Here is a 17770-nt window from a genome sequence, read left to right as displayed (position 1 = left end):
AACCGATCCTCCCAAGACCTGATTAGTTTGCTTGAAACCTACCTAGAACATTAAGCAAATAGGCAAATAACATCTTCTAATTGCCCCATATGACAGAATTACAAAACAGATATGATCCATAAGGAAAAAGACAGAAAAGAAAGATTATTTGTTGAAAAAAACTGCGCAAGTAGTACTAATTTGTCAACATCTGAAAGTAAGAAAAGCTCAGAATATCCTATAACTATGGTGTCAGGGGTCTTTGTCACAGGTGAATAAATAAAAATGTGAAAAGGAGTCAAAACAAGCAATTTATTGATGAATTCAGCCACAGGCTCAGGCGTATTCTCATTGGCACTCGGGTTTTGCCTGGTTGGTAAGGAGTCATTGTTTTAGGCAGCCAGCAACACAGGAAATTGACTTGGCTTATTCGTATGGAGGAGAGTGTTGGATTGAGATAATGTTTTTTCACATACTGAGCACTGGAATGATCCTGTTTTTGAATGAATTTATCAAGACGTACACAAACCACCACCTGGAGGCAGCTTATTCACTCCATGATGGGGAAATGAGGATGTAAAATAGAGGGCGATGAGGCAGGTACCCTCCGTGAACGCTTCAGTGTATCGGTCAGTAGGTTTCATCATCGTAATGAGGTCTCCACAGCTGGTGAGTCTAGAAGCTGTTGATTTATCATCCCCCACCCCCCAGCAGCAGGGTCATTTAATTTCCATACATAGCGGGATGAGTTTGATTACATACTCCTCCTTTCAGCATCAGCGATGGCTCACGCGAGTCACTGTAAACGTTCATGATGGAGCCACAGCAGATGTTTTCAGCAATAAATTATCGGTATGAGGCAGCCTCTGTGAAAAGTTAATCCGGAGTGTTTACTTACAGATAACGTGTCACGTGTGAGACATATTGTTTCTTACAAAGACACAATTACAGTGAGAAGTGTGTTTTTCATGAGTACACACGCGCCTCATGTTACAACATGCCGATCATTTAACTAATGTCTTGCAGACAGTTGCGGACCACCTCTTATAATCAAAGTAAAAGCCGCATTAGACTGCATTAATGATATAATATCTGTAAAAGCTGGTTGCAGTCAGAACGACACAATTTACATGAGCAAAGTGCACTTGCCTTGCATGCACAAAATGTCTGGTGGCCAGCATTGTCATAAATTACATTAACATTATCAATAAACTTTATCAAGATAGTATCAGAGTATGATTCAAATTGAACAGCTAAATTACTAGCAGAGAACAACCAATTGATTTTATGACATAAAAACAATGTCCATACATTATACACATTGGCATTTCTAAAAAAAGTAGTTGTCCCGAAGTATTAAATATCAGTATAACGGTGGTACTTTGACTTGTGTGTTTGATTTGTTCTGTGTTGCCATCTCAAATACATTTTCTCCAGGAAATTGAAATGCCGTTAATCCATTCAAATCCGTCAAAAAAAAAAAAACGGCCAAAAAATGGCACATTATATTTTGAATAGAGAAAAACTTTGTATTGTAAAAAATATAAAACCATCATAAAAATAATGTTAAGAAATGTATGGCTTTTGTCAAGTGCAAACATGTCAAAAGTCTCACACACATTATTCAATAAATGGCTGACACTTCATGAGCAACTGTAGTACTCTTGTTTTGTCCCATTGGAGCAGCGGTCCATCTGAAAATTGCTCGAAAATCAAATTTTGGCTTGCAGCACTGTGGCGATAATGGATGGATGGATGGATACAACTATTTTTGTCAAATGTACTTTATAATTTTATAATATCATATATAATAATAATAAAAATAAGGGGTCACTCGCAACTCAACTCAACTGCATTTATAGAGTACTTTAAAACAACCACCACTGTATACAAAGTGCTGTACGTGGAGCAAGAATAATTCTTACAACAAAAAATTAATTTATCACGAAGACAGTAGAAAGCACGAGTCAAAAGTCAGAGAGTAAAGAGTTTGGCAGCTAGGGGGCTTGCTGAACGTTCAGCGGGAGGTCATTCCAGAGAAAGGGACCAACAACAGAAAAGACTCGATCCCCTCTGAGCCTCCGCTTAGTTCTCGGTACCTCTAATAGTGTCTGGTCCGCAAACCCGAGGCACTGGAGCCCAGAGATTAATTCTGTATAGATTATGATTGTTACTTGAGCCCCAGGCCCCACTAATAATGTTGAATAAAAGCAGAAGAAAATGTGCACGACTATATGAATTCACATGCTCACACACCAGTGAGCCAAGGAAGAGAAGGGACAGGTGAGCGAGAGAGTTGTCCCTCTGGCCGTTTGGCTGCAGTACCGGTGAATTTAGGGCAGTGTGATGTCTCCCGACATGGCCAATGAGTCATAATTGAGGCAGGACAGCTGTTGCCGGCTGCAGTGACAGGTCCCAGGGAAGGTGACAGATGACAGGGCCCTCGGGGACTCCGTCCAAATGTTCTCTGCTGGCTGCATCCCCCCTGTGTCCTTCAGAAGCTTCCCTTGGTTGTGTAAACCAAGTGGTCACACATTCATATCGTGTTTTACTGTATGTATAGTTGACAGAATGTGAGAGCATTTCATCACCCCAGGATGAGACTAAAATGGACCAACATTTAAAGCAGAATCAAACTGTGGATATACTGGTCAAATGTTTAAAATGGCTCTGCTTAGCAGGCAAGAATTAAACAGTTTGACTGTATATCAGGTTTATCAGTTGTTTTTTACATTGAATCATTTTCTGCAAGTATACATTCATTGAAGTCTTTCATTGAAGCCTGCAACATTTGGTCCATTTGTTTCTAACTGGCTGTCTGACCTGGTCAAACAACATGGTTTCATAAATGATGATGGCCATGACGGGCAGCGTAGCAATTGGGAAGAGGTCACATAAATTATTGTGGCAGCTGTGTCCCCGTTCATTGATCAGATACATTGACGGTCCTGGCAAACTGATTATATTTAGGAGCAAAGCCAATAAATCTCGAAATTTCCACAGCAGCATGGCTATTTATTTTTCTCGCAACTTTTGCTTTTATTCTTATTGTAAATACTTTTGGAATTTCCTGACAGCAAAAGTTCTCTTTTTCTGTGGGTATTGTTTGGCAATTTCCACTTATACACTTATGAGTTACTGTCTGCACCAACTGCACAACCGTCATAGAATTTTATTGCACCATGGATCACTTTATCTCTGCTCGATGACTCTGAACATTGTTGCACAGCTGTCATTGGGTGGCACGGCTGCACAATGGTTGCCTTACATTACGGAAAGTCTTTCGATACTTGTATGTCATGTCTTTGTGTATCGTACTTACTTGTTATTGCAATACCAGTGTAGCCTATTGTACCGGAGACAAATTCCTTGAGTGTTCTACGTACTTGGCCAATAAAGATGATTCTGGATAACAGCAGCAACATGAATACCAAGTTTTAATGAAAATGAAACACTGAGAGACTCACTCACTCAAGCTTTTTATTTACCGTATTTTCCCGTACTGTAAGGCGCACCTAAAAGCATTCAATTTTCTCAAAAGATGACAGTGCGCCTTATAATCTGATGTGCCTTATACATGGATCAATATTCTGATTTCTTGGATGTAGTATTTTTTTGTGACAGTTGCATTTGTGAAAGCTGTACATAAATAAAGCTGTATTACATTGTATTCCCTTTAGCATAGCCGCATCTAGTGCATGCATAATACAACCGTGGTCACAATTGTAGCTTTAATTCTATGCGGCCATTCAATGACGGTGCGCCTTATACTGCGGAAAATACGGTACCAATCAGAAACCTCCTGAGTTTCTTTGGTAAACAATGTAAAAATAAGGCGTACTGAATGTTGTCCCCGCTTTGAGGTTTGAAGACAAGCAGCTGTGCAGAGCAGTGTCATGGCGGCCTGTGATAAAAATCGAATCAATCAAAGTGTCTGACCTCATGGATAATACCAGAAGAAGTCACCTCCAAACTCAGTCTGGAAGAGTCCATTAGCTTGCCTGCACTTATTGTCAGCACCCCCCCCCCACCCCCATCAGCCCAAGTGATAGTTTGTCAACGTAAACCACATTCAGTTTTATTTTTGCTGCTCCTGTGCGTTGTGCTCACACTGCCCGCTGTCTCAGCTCTTTCAGACTGTGTAACTAACAACACTCCAGCGCACTTCCGACTTGGCACGCAACATATTTGCAGTTTGGTAGCATAACTGAGCTCACAATGACTCCATTGGCGGGCAAAGAATGTTGTGAATTTTTCTACTAGACGGCAGTTGTGTGCATTCGTGTGTTGGGGGCGGGGGGAGAGTGTAATACAACATATAATCAAAATAGTTATGTACATTAAATTAAAAACCCATGAGGATAAGCGGATTAGAACATGGATGGATGTATGGAAATTAAAAACCTTCCATGCAATAAAGAAAATAGAATATACGCAAACTACTATATATGTGAAACATACTGCATGTATAGAGTAGATCTCGAACCCAAAATCCGCATTCATTATTCGTTTAGTTTTGAAGGAGTGAGTCCCGAATCAACTTGAATGAGTTACTAATTGTTCTTATGCTGAAAAAAACCCCATCATAGTCCCAAATGTTTTTTACAATTATAAAAGATCAGGGAATTGAGATATGATCATGTCACTGATAAGTCATAAGGGACAAATAGGACAAAACACTAAGAAGTGACTCAGGCAATTGTCAATGTGAATGCTTCAATTGTGCAACACTGAGATAAAGCAAAGCAAAACGTTTTCTGTGTAACCATGTTCTGTGGTTTATTTTAGGTTGTGAATGCAAGTATGTCAGAGGGGAAGCAAGTGACAGTGGAGGACACGGGTGGCCGAGAAGCCTTTGTTCTGGCCAATGAGTCAGTCTTGATAAGAGGTCTTGTGCTACGCAGTCGGAGCAACCAGATCTCCATCCGTTTCCGTAGCGACCAACAGCACAAATCAGGGGTCCTTCAGCTCCATTACCAAGGTGAGACAATCATTTACATTCGTCAACATGTTTTTTAAATTTCATTTCTGAGCTGCATAGAATTTAAAACGGCTAAGATATTTCATTTTGGCACTGACAAAACATTTTCCCATAGAAGCGATGGAACACATTGACTAACTTCTATATCACGATAATTTATGCCGTCGGTTTTAGTCTGTTCAAACAAACACTTTTGTTCTTAAATTCTACATTTGCACTTACTGATCAATCATGACAAAATTCTTTTCCCAGGTCTTTCCTCTGCAGCCATAAAGAAGACATTGTTGCTGGATATCAGTCGTTTACCTTTTTGAATCTAAATTCAACGTTACATTGATAGTAGAAAATTCATTACTCATGAATTTCAAATGTTGCGACCGCAAAATCTCAATGTGGCTTGAGTACACTAAAACTTCACAGGATGAGGCTTTAAAAATGCTTAAATAAGAACTAGTGGGCAAGAAAAACCTGTTAGAATGAGTCATTAGCATGCGCTGGCAGCACATATGATGGCTCATAAATTTGTCGTCCGCTTGCCAAGTGTGTGTGTGTGTGTGTGTGTGTGCGAGTGTGTGAGAGAGAGAGAGAGAGAGAGAGAGAGACATTGATCTTCCATGTCCACAACAATTTCTGTTTATCTTAGCAATCGCACAAAGTGGCCGCCAATTACATGCCCCATCGATTTGAGTTGATGGCGGAGCTGGTCAACAAAACATTCATTCCACCGCATTATGGCAACTCTTTCATCAGCTCTAAAATGAAAGGCATCGTGCAAACATTGTCACCAATGGGAAATAAATCAGCCCATCTCTGCCGGTTGTGGTCTGTTGCTCGGTGTGGTCAGACGTGATGATAACGTTGAGGGGTCAGTGCAGATGTGATACTGCTTTGCAAATGACTATACTATAAAATACGTTACAATCCATTGAAGTGTTGTTCTCCATCGCTTCCTGGTGTTCAACTCACTATATTTCCTGGAAATGGGCTATTAGGTTAGGCATGTGGCTAGCACGTGTGCCGCACAGTGGAGAGGTTCTCTTTGCATGTTCTCACTGTGCAATAAAATACATTTTCGTGTGAATGGTTGTTTGCAGTGTATCTTAATTTACCTCTTCAATCAAATTGGAGTGTTGGACTATTAATTCTTTTTTTTTTTTTGTTCGTTTTAACGGATGGACTTGCCGAGCGGTGATGTTGACTGATGGAAGCAATGACGGAAACTGTGTTTGAATAACATGACGGACTGACACACTGGCGATGAGAGTTTGAAATAATGACAGACTGATGATGACGGATGGGTGTCCAAGCCGCTGAAGAATAATTAATGGCGGACTGGCAAAAGGTAGAAAATTGCCCACCTCTGCTCAATCAGGCCATGCATGTGGGGCAAGTTCTTGCTTTTACAAATCTGTTGCCGTTGTGAATGATCATTAGCTCATGCTCCTCCATGTCACTGTCTGTTTTTCCCCTCCTTATATAAGACCTCAAGATCTCAAATCGATTAAGAGCTCAACCGCGGTTGACTTCACCTCTCTATCGCCATTAGAGGTCATCATTTGCACAGGTTGAAAGAAGCAACAAACCCAATTTTAGCAAAGAGTGATCTATAATGTTTTCAAATGAAAGAGATAAAAATGAAAAGTCGTCAAAACGAATGCTCAGTTCGACTTGGGGTGCAGTAACAAAAGTATTTGTACTTCATTATTTCACACTGCGGCATTGAGAATGTTTTGGAGACAAGAAGTTATGTCCTGTTGTGCAAATTTGGATAAAAGCGCACATCCTGGAATGAGTTTTTACTCATTATTGTGAGGCCTGTTTCGGCGGATCCCTTATTTTCTCCGGGAGCCGTCCGGATCGTGAGGTGGGTCTATCGGTACAATATCCTGTTGGTCTAAATTAGGATCATTCAACCTTGGCAGAGGTCGGCGCTTCCGTGGGTGCATTTCTACTTTGAACTTAAAACAAATCTCCACAGCTGAAAGAAAACTGTGCTGAGCTGATTTTAAATGGCGGGGGTGCACACACTGGAGACGCAGCAGATATTTCAATTTGCGTTCCTCTCCCCAACCCGGCCTCAGCGACACCTTGTCCTTGATAATGGGCTGTGAGAAATGAGATTGGACAAGCATGGAATCAGCGGGCGGATGGACTTGTGTAGGTTTGGTCTCAGCTCGGAGTAATTAATATCTGCCTCAGCATCAGCACTGCCTGCGACCGACGGATGCTTCTGTAACATTATTCGACCGCGAAGATTTCAACGTGTGTGTGCAAGCGACTTCCTTAAAAAGGCTTAATTGATCAAAATTTTAGATAATATACAGAACGTAATAATTTTGTTACATTTGAAAATAGACACCTGTGAGTTGGGAAAGTTGCAGCCATCCCTCCAGCCCCCCTCCCCCAAAAAACATGCTTCATTCACAATGGAGGCTTTGTGTAAATCATGGAACATTGATTTTTCTTTCAACTTGTGAATCTTATGGAAATCTGGGACAAAGATAAAGTCCACTTTAAATCTAAAAAGGCCTAATATAGCGGAGGCTGTCAAGTCAGACCATGATGCTTTAGATGAGTGGTCCCCAACCTTTTTTGCACCAGGGACCGGTTCAAACATGCATCTGTTTTTCGCCGACTGGAAATCATTTGCTGCTTTCCACATCATCGCTTGAGTGTTACTTGTTGAAATGATTCAACAGAATTGTTATGTTGCCTGTTTTGGAGGACTCAGCCTTGCATATATGCCACGTTGCCACACATGCAACGGTGAGGAATAAGCTTGGCAAAATAATTTCACGCTGGAAAAATAAAGTCACAGCTGTCCATCAGCTGCGCATTCTGTCATTGTTTTACTTCTTGTTTCTTGTACTTTTCGTTTCAAAAAGCTGGACTCTTATTGGCTATTGCCATGCACATTTCCGCCGCGTCTGATTGTTCGCTGATGCTCAAAGCCAGTCACAATCAATCACAAATAATCATAGAGTCCTATTACATTATTACATTGCCCGTTGGAAGGTATTCAACAGAGTGTGTGTGTGTGTGTGTGTGTGGGGGGGGGGGGGGGGGTCTGATTATATGCTCCGCAAATTTTTGCTCCGTTGTCACTCTTCAATTCTTCCATTTGATCTCTTATATTGAGCCTTTCAAATCAATGTATGCGTACACGTTGCCATTCAGCAGCTTTCTGGGAGCGTCTTTGGCAATGCTATTAGTTCATGTATAATGTAACTTCATCCAAACTCCAGAATGGCGTTTCACTTCCCGCCTTTGCACTTGACTTACCAGGACCTCCGATGCACTTGTGAGGAAATGCGCCTAAATTAATGGGAGAACACCCAGAATGATTGATTAGACAGTGAACCCCACCATCTTAGAGTTGATGCTTTCAGAGCGCATATCTGGCATAAGGGCACGTTAATGAGAAACGTAAGTCGATGAGAGAATGCGTGCAGCCAGAAAAAGAGTGCAACACTGCGCCTTCTCCCTCTTCTGCGCATTGGGGAATATGGCTCAAGGAGAATAATTTATGGAACCATACTTTAAAAGTTTTTAAAATTCATAGCCCACTAAATATGCCATTGGCGGTGATTTTCTTCACAACTCATTGTGTGAAGTATACACTAAACTGACAAGTGATGAGATCAGAGTAAATGAGCATTAAGCCGACCGTAAAATTTCAAGTTGGCCAGTTTAATCACTTGAATAACATTTGACTACTTGTAACAACACAATTGTGCTTTATTTCAATGCAAACACATTTTTGCTTACATTGCCTCCACCTCATCATCAGGACACCGACAGTAGTTTACCCCACATGCTCTCAACTATGTGTCACCCTGCCCGAAGTTCATGTGAGTCATTATTCCGCTTTACACGGGGCAGTAAAACTCTTTGGATTGCTGTAATCATTTTAAAAATGAGAAATGTCTTTTTAAAAGTTCCCTTACAACCACATTACCAACATGTAAGCATATCCATCCATCCATCCATTTTCTAATCCGCTGGTTCAAATGCTTTTATATTGAATAATCAGGTAGACCAATGATGAAAGCCATCGTATTTTTCCATCATTTAAGAAATAATCTGTGCATCACATTTTTAACCCAAGAGGCAAAGATTAATTCCGATATCTTGGGGAATGAAGGCTGATCTTTGGTGAGCGTGATATGATTCATCCACATCCCCTTAAAACAATTGACAACTTGAAAAGTTAACCCTTCCTTCCGTTTCCTGTGGCCCACCCGTTCCACCGGCTCATCTTCAGGCAGCCCGTGCAGTGCAGCTATTATTTGTAATAGCTAAATAATCAGACTTTATGGCCCGGCATCTAGCGGAATGGAAGCAGCACAGAATTTAATACTTCTGGAATTGGCTCGACAAGTTTTGCCCACGGCTCTTCCACTGCACGCTCAATAGGGATGTAAATGCTTCTAAGATAATAGCAATAACTAGGTTCATTGGAGCTAGTGATAAACGAGGAATTGAATGGATGACCCAAGGGCAGTGCGCCTCGTCCCCGTGGCTTGCCGATTTGCGGGTGGGGCGGGGGTGGGGGGTGCTTGTAGTTTCATTAGTGGCGGGAAAGCAATGGCTTGTGTTAAGGAAAAACATAAGTCATTAAATTAAAACAAGGGATGGGGGCAGTATTACAAGCAGTTTATGGCCATTAGGTACTTGCGCCTATTTTCCCTTGGGGTTAATTTCAGTCATGGGCATGTTTAGTACCAAGTTATATGTCTCATAAAGTAAAGTTTTCATCTCCTAAATGAGTGTCTGAGAAGAAAACGGTCTTTTGTGCAGTTTAGCAATCATCCTCCTCATGGATGAAATGCAATGCAGGCAACCAAATGCGATTCAGGTGGCAGTTTATCAAGATTCAGGTTTCCTCATACAGTAAATCGGTGTGGACTCCAATTTGCATTTTTGTATGTGTGTGTGTGTGTGTGTATATGTGTGGGGGGGGGGGGGGGGTGCATCATTTCTCAGAATCCACCAGTCTAATAATTGGAAAACATCTCAGTGCAAACATGTAAATACGACGATCGGATTGAGCTTGAATGTGATGCACATTATAAATTGATCAATATCACATCATTTAAAATCATGCATACATATGTGTGTGGTCTTATGTGCCCTCCAGTAACGCTAATGAGAAATTGCGGCCCCACGCCAGCATTTAAGTTGCCTAACTCTGCTTTTTATACATGCATATGTCATACTACTAATCATAACTTATAAGTGGAGGATACTTTTTTACAAATTTCATTTTCTTCCCAATTAATTAATGTTGTCCGAAATACACTTTGCGCATGATATTTGTCTCTTTTTCATATGGACACGAAAACATGTTTTTTTTTTAACTTATATACAATGGACTTACTTTAATTGTGAGTTGCAACTTAATGACCATGAAGTTTAGAAGTTCCGCTGTTTCCAACCTTTAGGAGAGCATTTATGTCGTTATCTTTCAATATTTGCTTTAGGTCACCATTATCTGAGCTATCATTGAAGCTTTGGGGACAGCTCATTAAGCAGAAAGTTGCTGTCCTGAAAGTATGTGCAAAGTTGAAACGTTGAAACTATTTCTGTAATTTTGCTTGCTACGCAATAGCTTTTATTGTACGAAGCCTTAGTGAGTCTAATTATGTTTACTTGTTATGGTGCTCCCACATTTCCAGGAAGTTTAAAAGTTGTAGTGCTGTCATTAAAAGGCCTACCCTAATGAGGTAGAACCGTGTGGTTATTAGACAAGAAGAGGGGTTGTTTAATAGCTTCCATTAAACTTGGTTTCCATGAGAGAGCTTTGTCCTATTGCGTGCTACTCGTTTAATTCAAACAGGGGCAATCCAGTCTTGGGACATTGATTTTAACCAGCTGTAACCACAACCGTGGCAACATACGCTGGTCATCCGTCTTCCAAGTATCACGTTATAAGCTCGTAATGATGTTCAACCATCAGGATTTAGATTGTTGTATTGTCGTCATTCAGAAGCAAGCGGTTTTTCATGCTCTGACTGTGTGTGGAATCACAATGGAAGCATTTGTATGCATGTTTTAAGGGATTGCCTGATTAAAATAGCCTTACTCTGTACAAACAAAAACTCAAATTATTATTATAATTATGCATTTTTTGGGTTATTTTGTTGAGTTTTTTTTGGTTGAATATACCGTATCGGCCCTGATTTTAAGACGACCCCCTCTATTTCAAGACTCAAGTTTGAAAAAAAGACTTTGAACACCAAATTAATTTTTATACAGAAAATAATTACGGTACATCTGAAACAAATGGTTATAACGATATATTTGAGAGAAAGAGCATGTTATTTTGCCTCATTGAAATCTAAAGTGTAATCACATTCGTAAATGAATGCTTCTGGTTTTTGAAATGTATATTGCATCATAAGTTCTCCTCAGCTGCCGGTTAACCTGGCCGATCTTCGACCCACTTTTCTCTAAATTGTCACTACGTTTCTCCATTTTCTGTTATCTCTTCTTATTTTCTTCTCTTTTCTTTCTTACCGCTATTTTTTTTCTTCTTCGTTTTACCGCTATTTAAATTTTTATTCTTCGGGACAGGGGTTCACTTTGGCCTTGGGAGTCAAGTTCAGCATTCGCTTCAATTACATCTGCCGCCATCTAGCGTCGTGAACGTGTATAACGTCTAGATCCCAAATGTAAGACGACCACCACTTTTTCAGTCTTATTTCAATGCAAAAAACACCGTCTTATATTCGGGCCAATACAGTACATTTTTTGCCAGCGCAACTTTTGTCAGTGTTTCCGGATTAAAATACGTTGGGTTTCGGCACCGTGCCTTATTCAGTTCATTCTACGCACGTGACGACACCCGAAAGGCCCAAAAGATGACAAGATCCAAATATGTTGTCTGTGTTCTGCCTTTCGTTAGCCTTTGTGCTGAGCTGTTCATTCCCCAAAGAGCCGGCTGGTGGAGAAGTCTCCGTGACGCACCTTTACGCAGGTGGAGAAGCTTACTTCAACTGTTTCACCGGCTACAGGTTGAAAGGTCTCAAAATGCTCACCTGCCGCAACGCCACCACACCCTACTGGAGCGGCAAGGAGCCTCAATGCATTGGTAAGACAAAGCAATAGTGGTTGGAAAATGCAGTGCATATAAAATCATTTTCTGCATCGCTGAACTGGTTCGGGGGTCACAGGGAGCTGGAGCTTATTCCAGTTGATTCTGAAAGAAAAGTGGACTTCACCCTTCGCTGGTCACCAGTCAGTCATATCGGGCATATGTCGAAACAGACAATTCCCACACATCCACACCACCACTGAACCCACGTTGCATGCACCGAAGTCAGACAACTGTACCACTACATACCCTCGAAAGTATGATAATAGACTAAACTAAACCGCTGCAATATAAAAGCTCACTTGCATACTTTTGTGAAAGCAAATCCACGCTACATTCTTCTGTTACATTATATTTCATTCAAATGAGTCACAATTCATTTTAAAAACACCGAGTTGCTTTTTTGTGAAAGTCCATCTTATTAGCATATTTTCTCTTAAGAGAACAAATGATTCTGATTAACAAAAGATGTTGGCTAGGTTGTTTTCGACTGGGTTGATGACTGTACAATCCGGGGCCAGATGAATGTGTTTTTGTACGATTAGCAGCGCAGACAGTTATTGTCTGGGGGCGCTTAGCACCTGGCTGCCTTAATTAGAACCCGGTTGCATGACTTTCCCTGTCCTGATGGTAAAATGCTCATCTACCAAATCCAGACTTACTCCATGCCCGCGTACAGCTGCTCTGAACTGATAATGCCACCGCTCATGCCATTTTTAACAAGTCTCTCGCACAGAGTCCTCCATTCTCCACAAACTTTTTAATGTGGACTAGTCTGCTGGAGCGCCATGCTGTCTTTCCAAAGACTTTTCCCTCTCACTTCCCAGTTTGTGTGATTACTGTTGCTCATTTGGTCTCCCCCCCACCATCTTCCGACCTACACCCTCATACAGCATCCTGTGGCGGAATGATCAAAAATGCCACCTATGGTCGCATTGTTTCCCCTGGATTTCCTGGCAACTACAGCAACAACCTGACATGCCACTGGGTCCTGGAGGCCCCTGAAGACCAACGGCTACACATTCATTTTGAGAAGGTGGCTCTGGCAGAGGACGACGACAGGTGGATAAAGCGCGCACACACACCCGTACACACTTTGAAATGAAAAGTGAGTTGGCATCTGGTCCTTAAATCACATTGCACATGATTTTCTGAGAAAAATGGCCAAATTGAAGGCAATCCTTTGAAGGACTTTTTTTGGGTGTAAAGTCTTCATATAGCTCACATTACAATTTTATAGGGACTGAGACCTACTGCCAAGGGTGAAAATCTGTGCTCCCACAAAAGATTTTTAATGCCTGAAAACGGTGGCAAAGAACTACATTTAGTTATTTCTAGAAAGCATGCTGGCCTACCTAAATGAAGCTCCTCACTCTCACTTCAGCTTAGTTCTTGGCACCAAAAAGCCAATAAAACAATTTTTTTTTTATAATCAGGCACTGTTTGGGTTTGAGCACAATACAGTAATCCCTCGTTTATCGCGGGGGTTACATTCCAAAAAGAACCAGTGATAAGTGAAATCCGTGAAGTAATGAACTTAATTTTTTTTTTACAGTTATTATACAATACTAAACTATATATACAATGAAATCAAAGACCAAAACCTGTTTTCATGCCCAATTACAAAGAAAAGGTTTTCAACAAATAACTAGAATAGTTTTTGGAAATACTGTACTGTCGACACGCGGCACCACCGATGCGTTCTGATTTAAAGGGTTAAAAGCATTTTAAAAAACTGCACTAAAAAAAATCTGTGAAACAGCAAAGCCACGGAAAGTGACCCGCGTTAGAGTGAGGGATCACTGTAATGGCAAAAAGTGAGCTACTTATTATTATTATATTGAGTCCATTTTAACCATTGTGTAATGGCAGCCAGAACATATCCTACATGTCTCACTTTTCTCTGTTGCAATCCATTTCTTTCCCATTCTTACTCCATGCATCCCCAAGCCATTCCTATGATGGCGTATGAAAAGTAATCACCCAAAAAAGCAAAATAACGCAAAAGCAAAACACATGGAGGGCTCATGTAAGAGGTCAGCGGGTTTCTTTCACACCTCCATGTTCAATCTTGCGAATATTACAGGACGGCAGAGAGAAGTGAGACGGTGGAAGCATAAATTGCTCTCATCACACACATGACCGTTCACCTCATTTGGAGGTGGCAGACAACGTTATTTGCAGTTTTCATCGCTGCGTATCTTTTATGCATCTCTTAAAACTCAAGGGTAACTTGGCTCTATTTTCATCATTGCTCCCCTTTTTTTTTTTAGACTGCTGATTAAGAACGGCAACAATATTGACTCCCCTCCAGTGTATGACTCCTATGAGGTCGAGTATTTGCCCATCGAGGGAGTGCTGAGCACAGGGCGTTATCTGTTTGTCGAGTTTACCACGGACGGAACGCTGACCTCCACTGGTGCAGCCATCAGATATGAAGGCAAGCTTATATTGTGCAGTTTGCCGGGGAAGCAGTTGCATACTCATGTCACTGTGATTTTTTTTTTCCTCCCTTAGCTTTTACGAAAGGAATGTGCTATGAACCTTTTGTGAAGTACGGCAATTTCAGCAGCAGTGACTCCGCATATAGTGTCGGGGCTGTGGTGGAGTTCTCGTGTGATCCCGGCTACACGTTGGAGCAAGGCTCTGTGGTCATCGAGTGCGTGGACGCCGAAAATGCTCAGTGGAATGAGACCGAGCCAGCCTGCAGGGGTGAGCTATCGGATTTAACCTTTTTTGACTCATTCTGAGGCAATTAAATTCCATACGATTGACTGGATGACCCAAAGCTTTCATTTTGTGAGACGTCTTTGCAGGATTTAAAGGAATATCAAAAAGAATCTTAATATACAGACTATTGGGAAAGTACTTTTTAATAGAAAGTCTTGTTCATTTGAACTAAATTTGTTCTCGAAGAGATTGCAGAGGGTTTTATCTTCTTTTTTTTTTTTTTTTTTGCTGCTACACAAAACCACACCATAAGATGTGCTTTCTCAATCTACACACACACACACACACACACACACACACACACACACACACAACACGCTGACCTTATCGCAAGCCGGTGTAGGCTGCATGCTGATTTCGCAACTCAGCAAAATTGAAAAGCTCTCCCGTGAAGCTCAGTCTGAGAAAATGAGAAAAAAAAAAGGCCCCGCCCGCCCGACCCCCCAGGCCACAGTCACCCTTTCGTTTACTACTAAAATGTTTTTTTTCCCCCTCGTGAATAAGCCTACCTGTGTATTTCTTGTGTTTTATGTTCATGTACATGTACACTGTGATTCAATACCTATAATAAAGAAAGCGCCTTTACAAATAGCACAATTTTTATCAATGTTTTTACTATTGTGGGTGCGTTAGTGTAGTACGAATTGATACAAATGGATTGTCTTTGGTAAACCTTTTTTTTTTTTACCGTCCCATACTAAATTGAAATTTACTTCTCGATGAGAAGTCAGCGTTTTTGATGTTTTTCAAATTGATTTGACACGACATACAATTCCGTGTTTGACATCAACTACGGTATTCATGCTTTTTTTTTTTTTTTTAAAGCTTTGTCTGTCTTGGTGTTGCAGCTGTTTGCAGCGGCGAGATTACCGACTCTGCCGGCGTGGTGTTGTCTCCTAATTGGCCCGAGGCCTACGACAAGGGGCAGGACTGCATCTGGGGCATCCATGTGGAAGAGGACAAGCGGATCATGCTCGATATTCAAGTGTAAGGCACTGCACCCAGGTGTGCGAGTGGAAAACTCACACATCGAGGTCTCCGAGGTCACGCTGACCTCGCAACATGAAATGCGGCATCTCTGTACAAAAGCGCATGCCATCTCTTCCGCCTCACTTTCTCCCCCCCCCCCCACACTCACACCAACACACTATGACAGGCACATGGGAATGTGATTCTGTAGTTGCAGTCGCTAATTAGATTTTTTTTTTCCCTCTCCATCCTCCACATTAAGCATTCTGCCTCGCTTCCAGCTCGTTCTCCGACCAGATTAGCCAGTAAGCCTTCCTGTTCTCACTTCCCTGGTGTGTCTCCGAGTTGGCTTTGAAATGAATATGCTCTGGCAGTGAACTACCCTGAGCCACTTATCCAGCCCTCCCAACTGGAACTCAACACACGTGCACCCAGATGTCAACATTAGACGTGCACGCCAGCACGGTCGCACACCGTTCCTCCTTCACCTATTACTCTTGGAATAACGTTCCCACCAATACATATTCCCCCCCCCCCCTCATTGAGATATTACCAAACAGTGTTTAAAGACCACATCGTAAAACATCCCTGCACTCCACAAGCAAAGAAAAAAAAAAAAACAAGTGATTTTTCATCGGAATGATTCTCCTTTCGTGCAGCCTTATATGCCATTTTTTTTTTTTTGTATAAGTGATGATGTTATTGCCTGAAGCACTTGCACACACGAGGGCACAGGGAGGTTAAACTTAAACCAGTGGGAATGCTGCCGCAGGCGTTAGAAAAATTGACTCGCAGACAATCTCGAATAGACGCTATTGTTGGTTATTGGGCATGCTAGCCACATGTGCATTTAAGCATTTATGTGATTGTGTTCCGCATTGCATCGACTTTATCTATACATTCCTGCATACTACAAAGATCTATATATTCACATTTGTCAAACAAAACGTGCATCTTTGGTACAAATCTACTTCAGGATACATAAATCTCAGTGAATATCTTCACAGCCTTTTGATAAGGTCTACAAATCGTCTCGCTTCCAAATGTTAGTTTCAGTTTTGTTTCAGGAGTATAATTACACGTCCAAGTGAATCCGGGCAGCTTGGCTCGGATGATAGAGCGGATGGCTCTTAACTCAAATGCTGAGGGTCTCAGCCCTAATTCGCCCTAATTCATGATAAACGTTTTCTGACATTCTTTGGTCAAACTAGAAAATGGACAGAGAATTACAGCATACCGTCTAGCACCAGGAGAAAACATTTAATTTGGGCAGAGGTTGGTTATATATCATGCAAATGAGCAATTGTTCAACCCGCCTGCACAATGCCGGGTGTAACTTTTGTAATATGATGACCAGGGCAGTGCGAGGGCTTTGAAATTATGCTAGTGGCTACTCTGAGGAGAAATAACAAAAAGCATCAATTATATTGTATTTTATTACTCTGCCGCCAAATTAAGAGAAGTTAGCTCGACATTAGAACACGCACTGTGCGCAAACAATAGTGCCCCGTGGCAAGCTTGCCTGTATTTGGAAGCGCTTGGATAGCAGCCAGGACTAAAACAATGCAACTTTTCTTGCAAGGTGGTATTTTGCTGCTGGCCCTCTGAAATCCCTCTACCAGCTTCTCACCTTCTGGATGTACCTTTTGATGTCACCACGCTGTTGAATTGAACTTTTTTTCTATTCAAGGGTTGCTGCAAATGCCCACCTTGTGCATGGCACTGTGACATGACACGCCGTTTGTGTCGCAGCACATGATGATGGCTGCTCAGTGAAAAATTCAGAACTGGCTTATAGACGCATTTTCGGAAATAGTTAACCAACAACAGATTTACTTATTGGTTTAATTTCATGCTTGATGAGTGGGCAGGAACACCAGCCAAATGTATACACAGCATAAACACAATTAAAACTTGTATCCATCCATTTGGGTCGCGGGTGAGTTGGACCCTGTCCTAGCTAATGTAGGCCTCAACACCTTTCACTGGTCGCCAGACAATTACAGATCATATAT

General features: G+C 41.4%; 1 protein-coding gene across 3 annotated transcripts in view; it reads left to right on the top strand.

The window, feature by feature from the left end:
* Nucleotides 1–17770, top strand: part of LOC147193658 (seizure protein 6-like) — a 76207-nt gene that overhangs the window by 47607 nt on the left and 10830 nt on the right. For all 3 annotated transcript variants that reach the window (XR_015103086.1, XM_086131307.1, XM_086131306.1), the window contains exons 4-9: nt 4768–4960; nt 11868–12053; nt 12950–13118; nt 14330–14496; nt 14574–14768; nt 15635–15773. Coding sequence is in view for 2 of the 3 variants with exons in the window: in XM_086131307.1 (XP_085987433.1) it covers nt 4768–4960; nt 11868–12053; nt 12950–13118; nt 14330–14496; nt 14574–14768; nt 15635–15773 (1049 nt within the window). In the remaining variant the exon portion in view is untranslated. The remainder of the gene's footprint in view (nt 1–4767; nt 4961–11867; nt 12054–12949; nt 13119–14329; nt 14497–14573; nt 14769–15634; nt 15774–17770) is intronic.

Source organism: Hippocampus guttulatus, chromosome 15, assembly GCF_054856545.1.
Source record: "Hippocampus guttulatus isolate MCC_2025c chromosome 15, RoL_Hgut_1.0, whole genome shotgun sequence".
Classification (NCBI taxonomy): domain Eukaryota; kingdom Metazoa; phylum Chordata; class Actinopteri; order Syngnathiformes; family Syngnathidae; genus Hippocampus; species Hippocampus guttulatus.
Note: the sequence above shows the minus strand (reverse complement) of the source record. Positions and strands in the feature narration are given on the sequence as shown.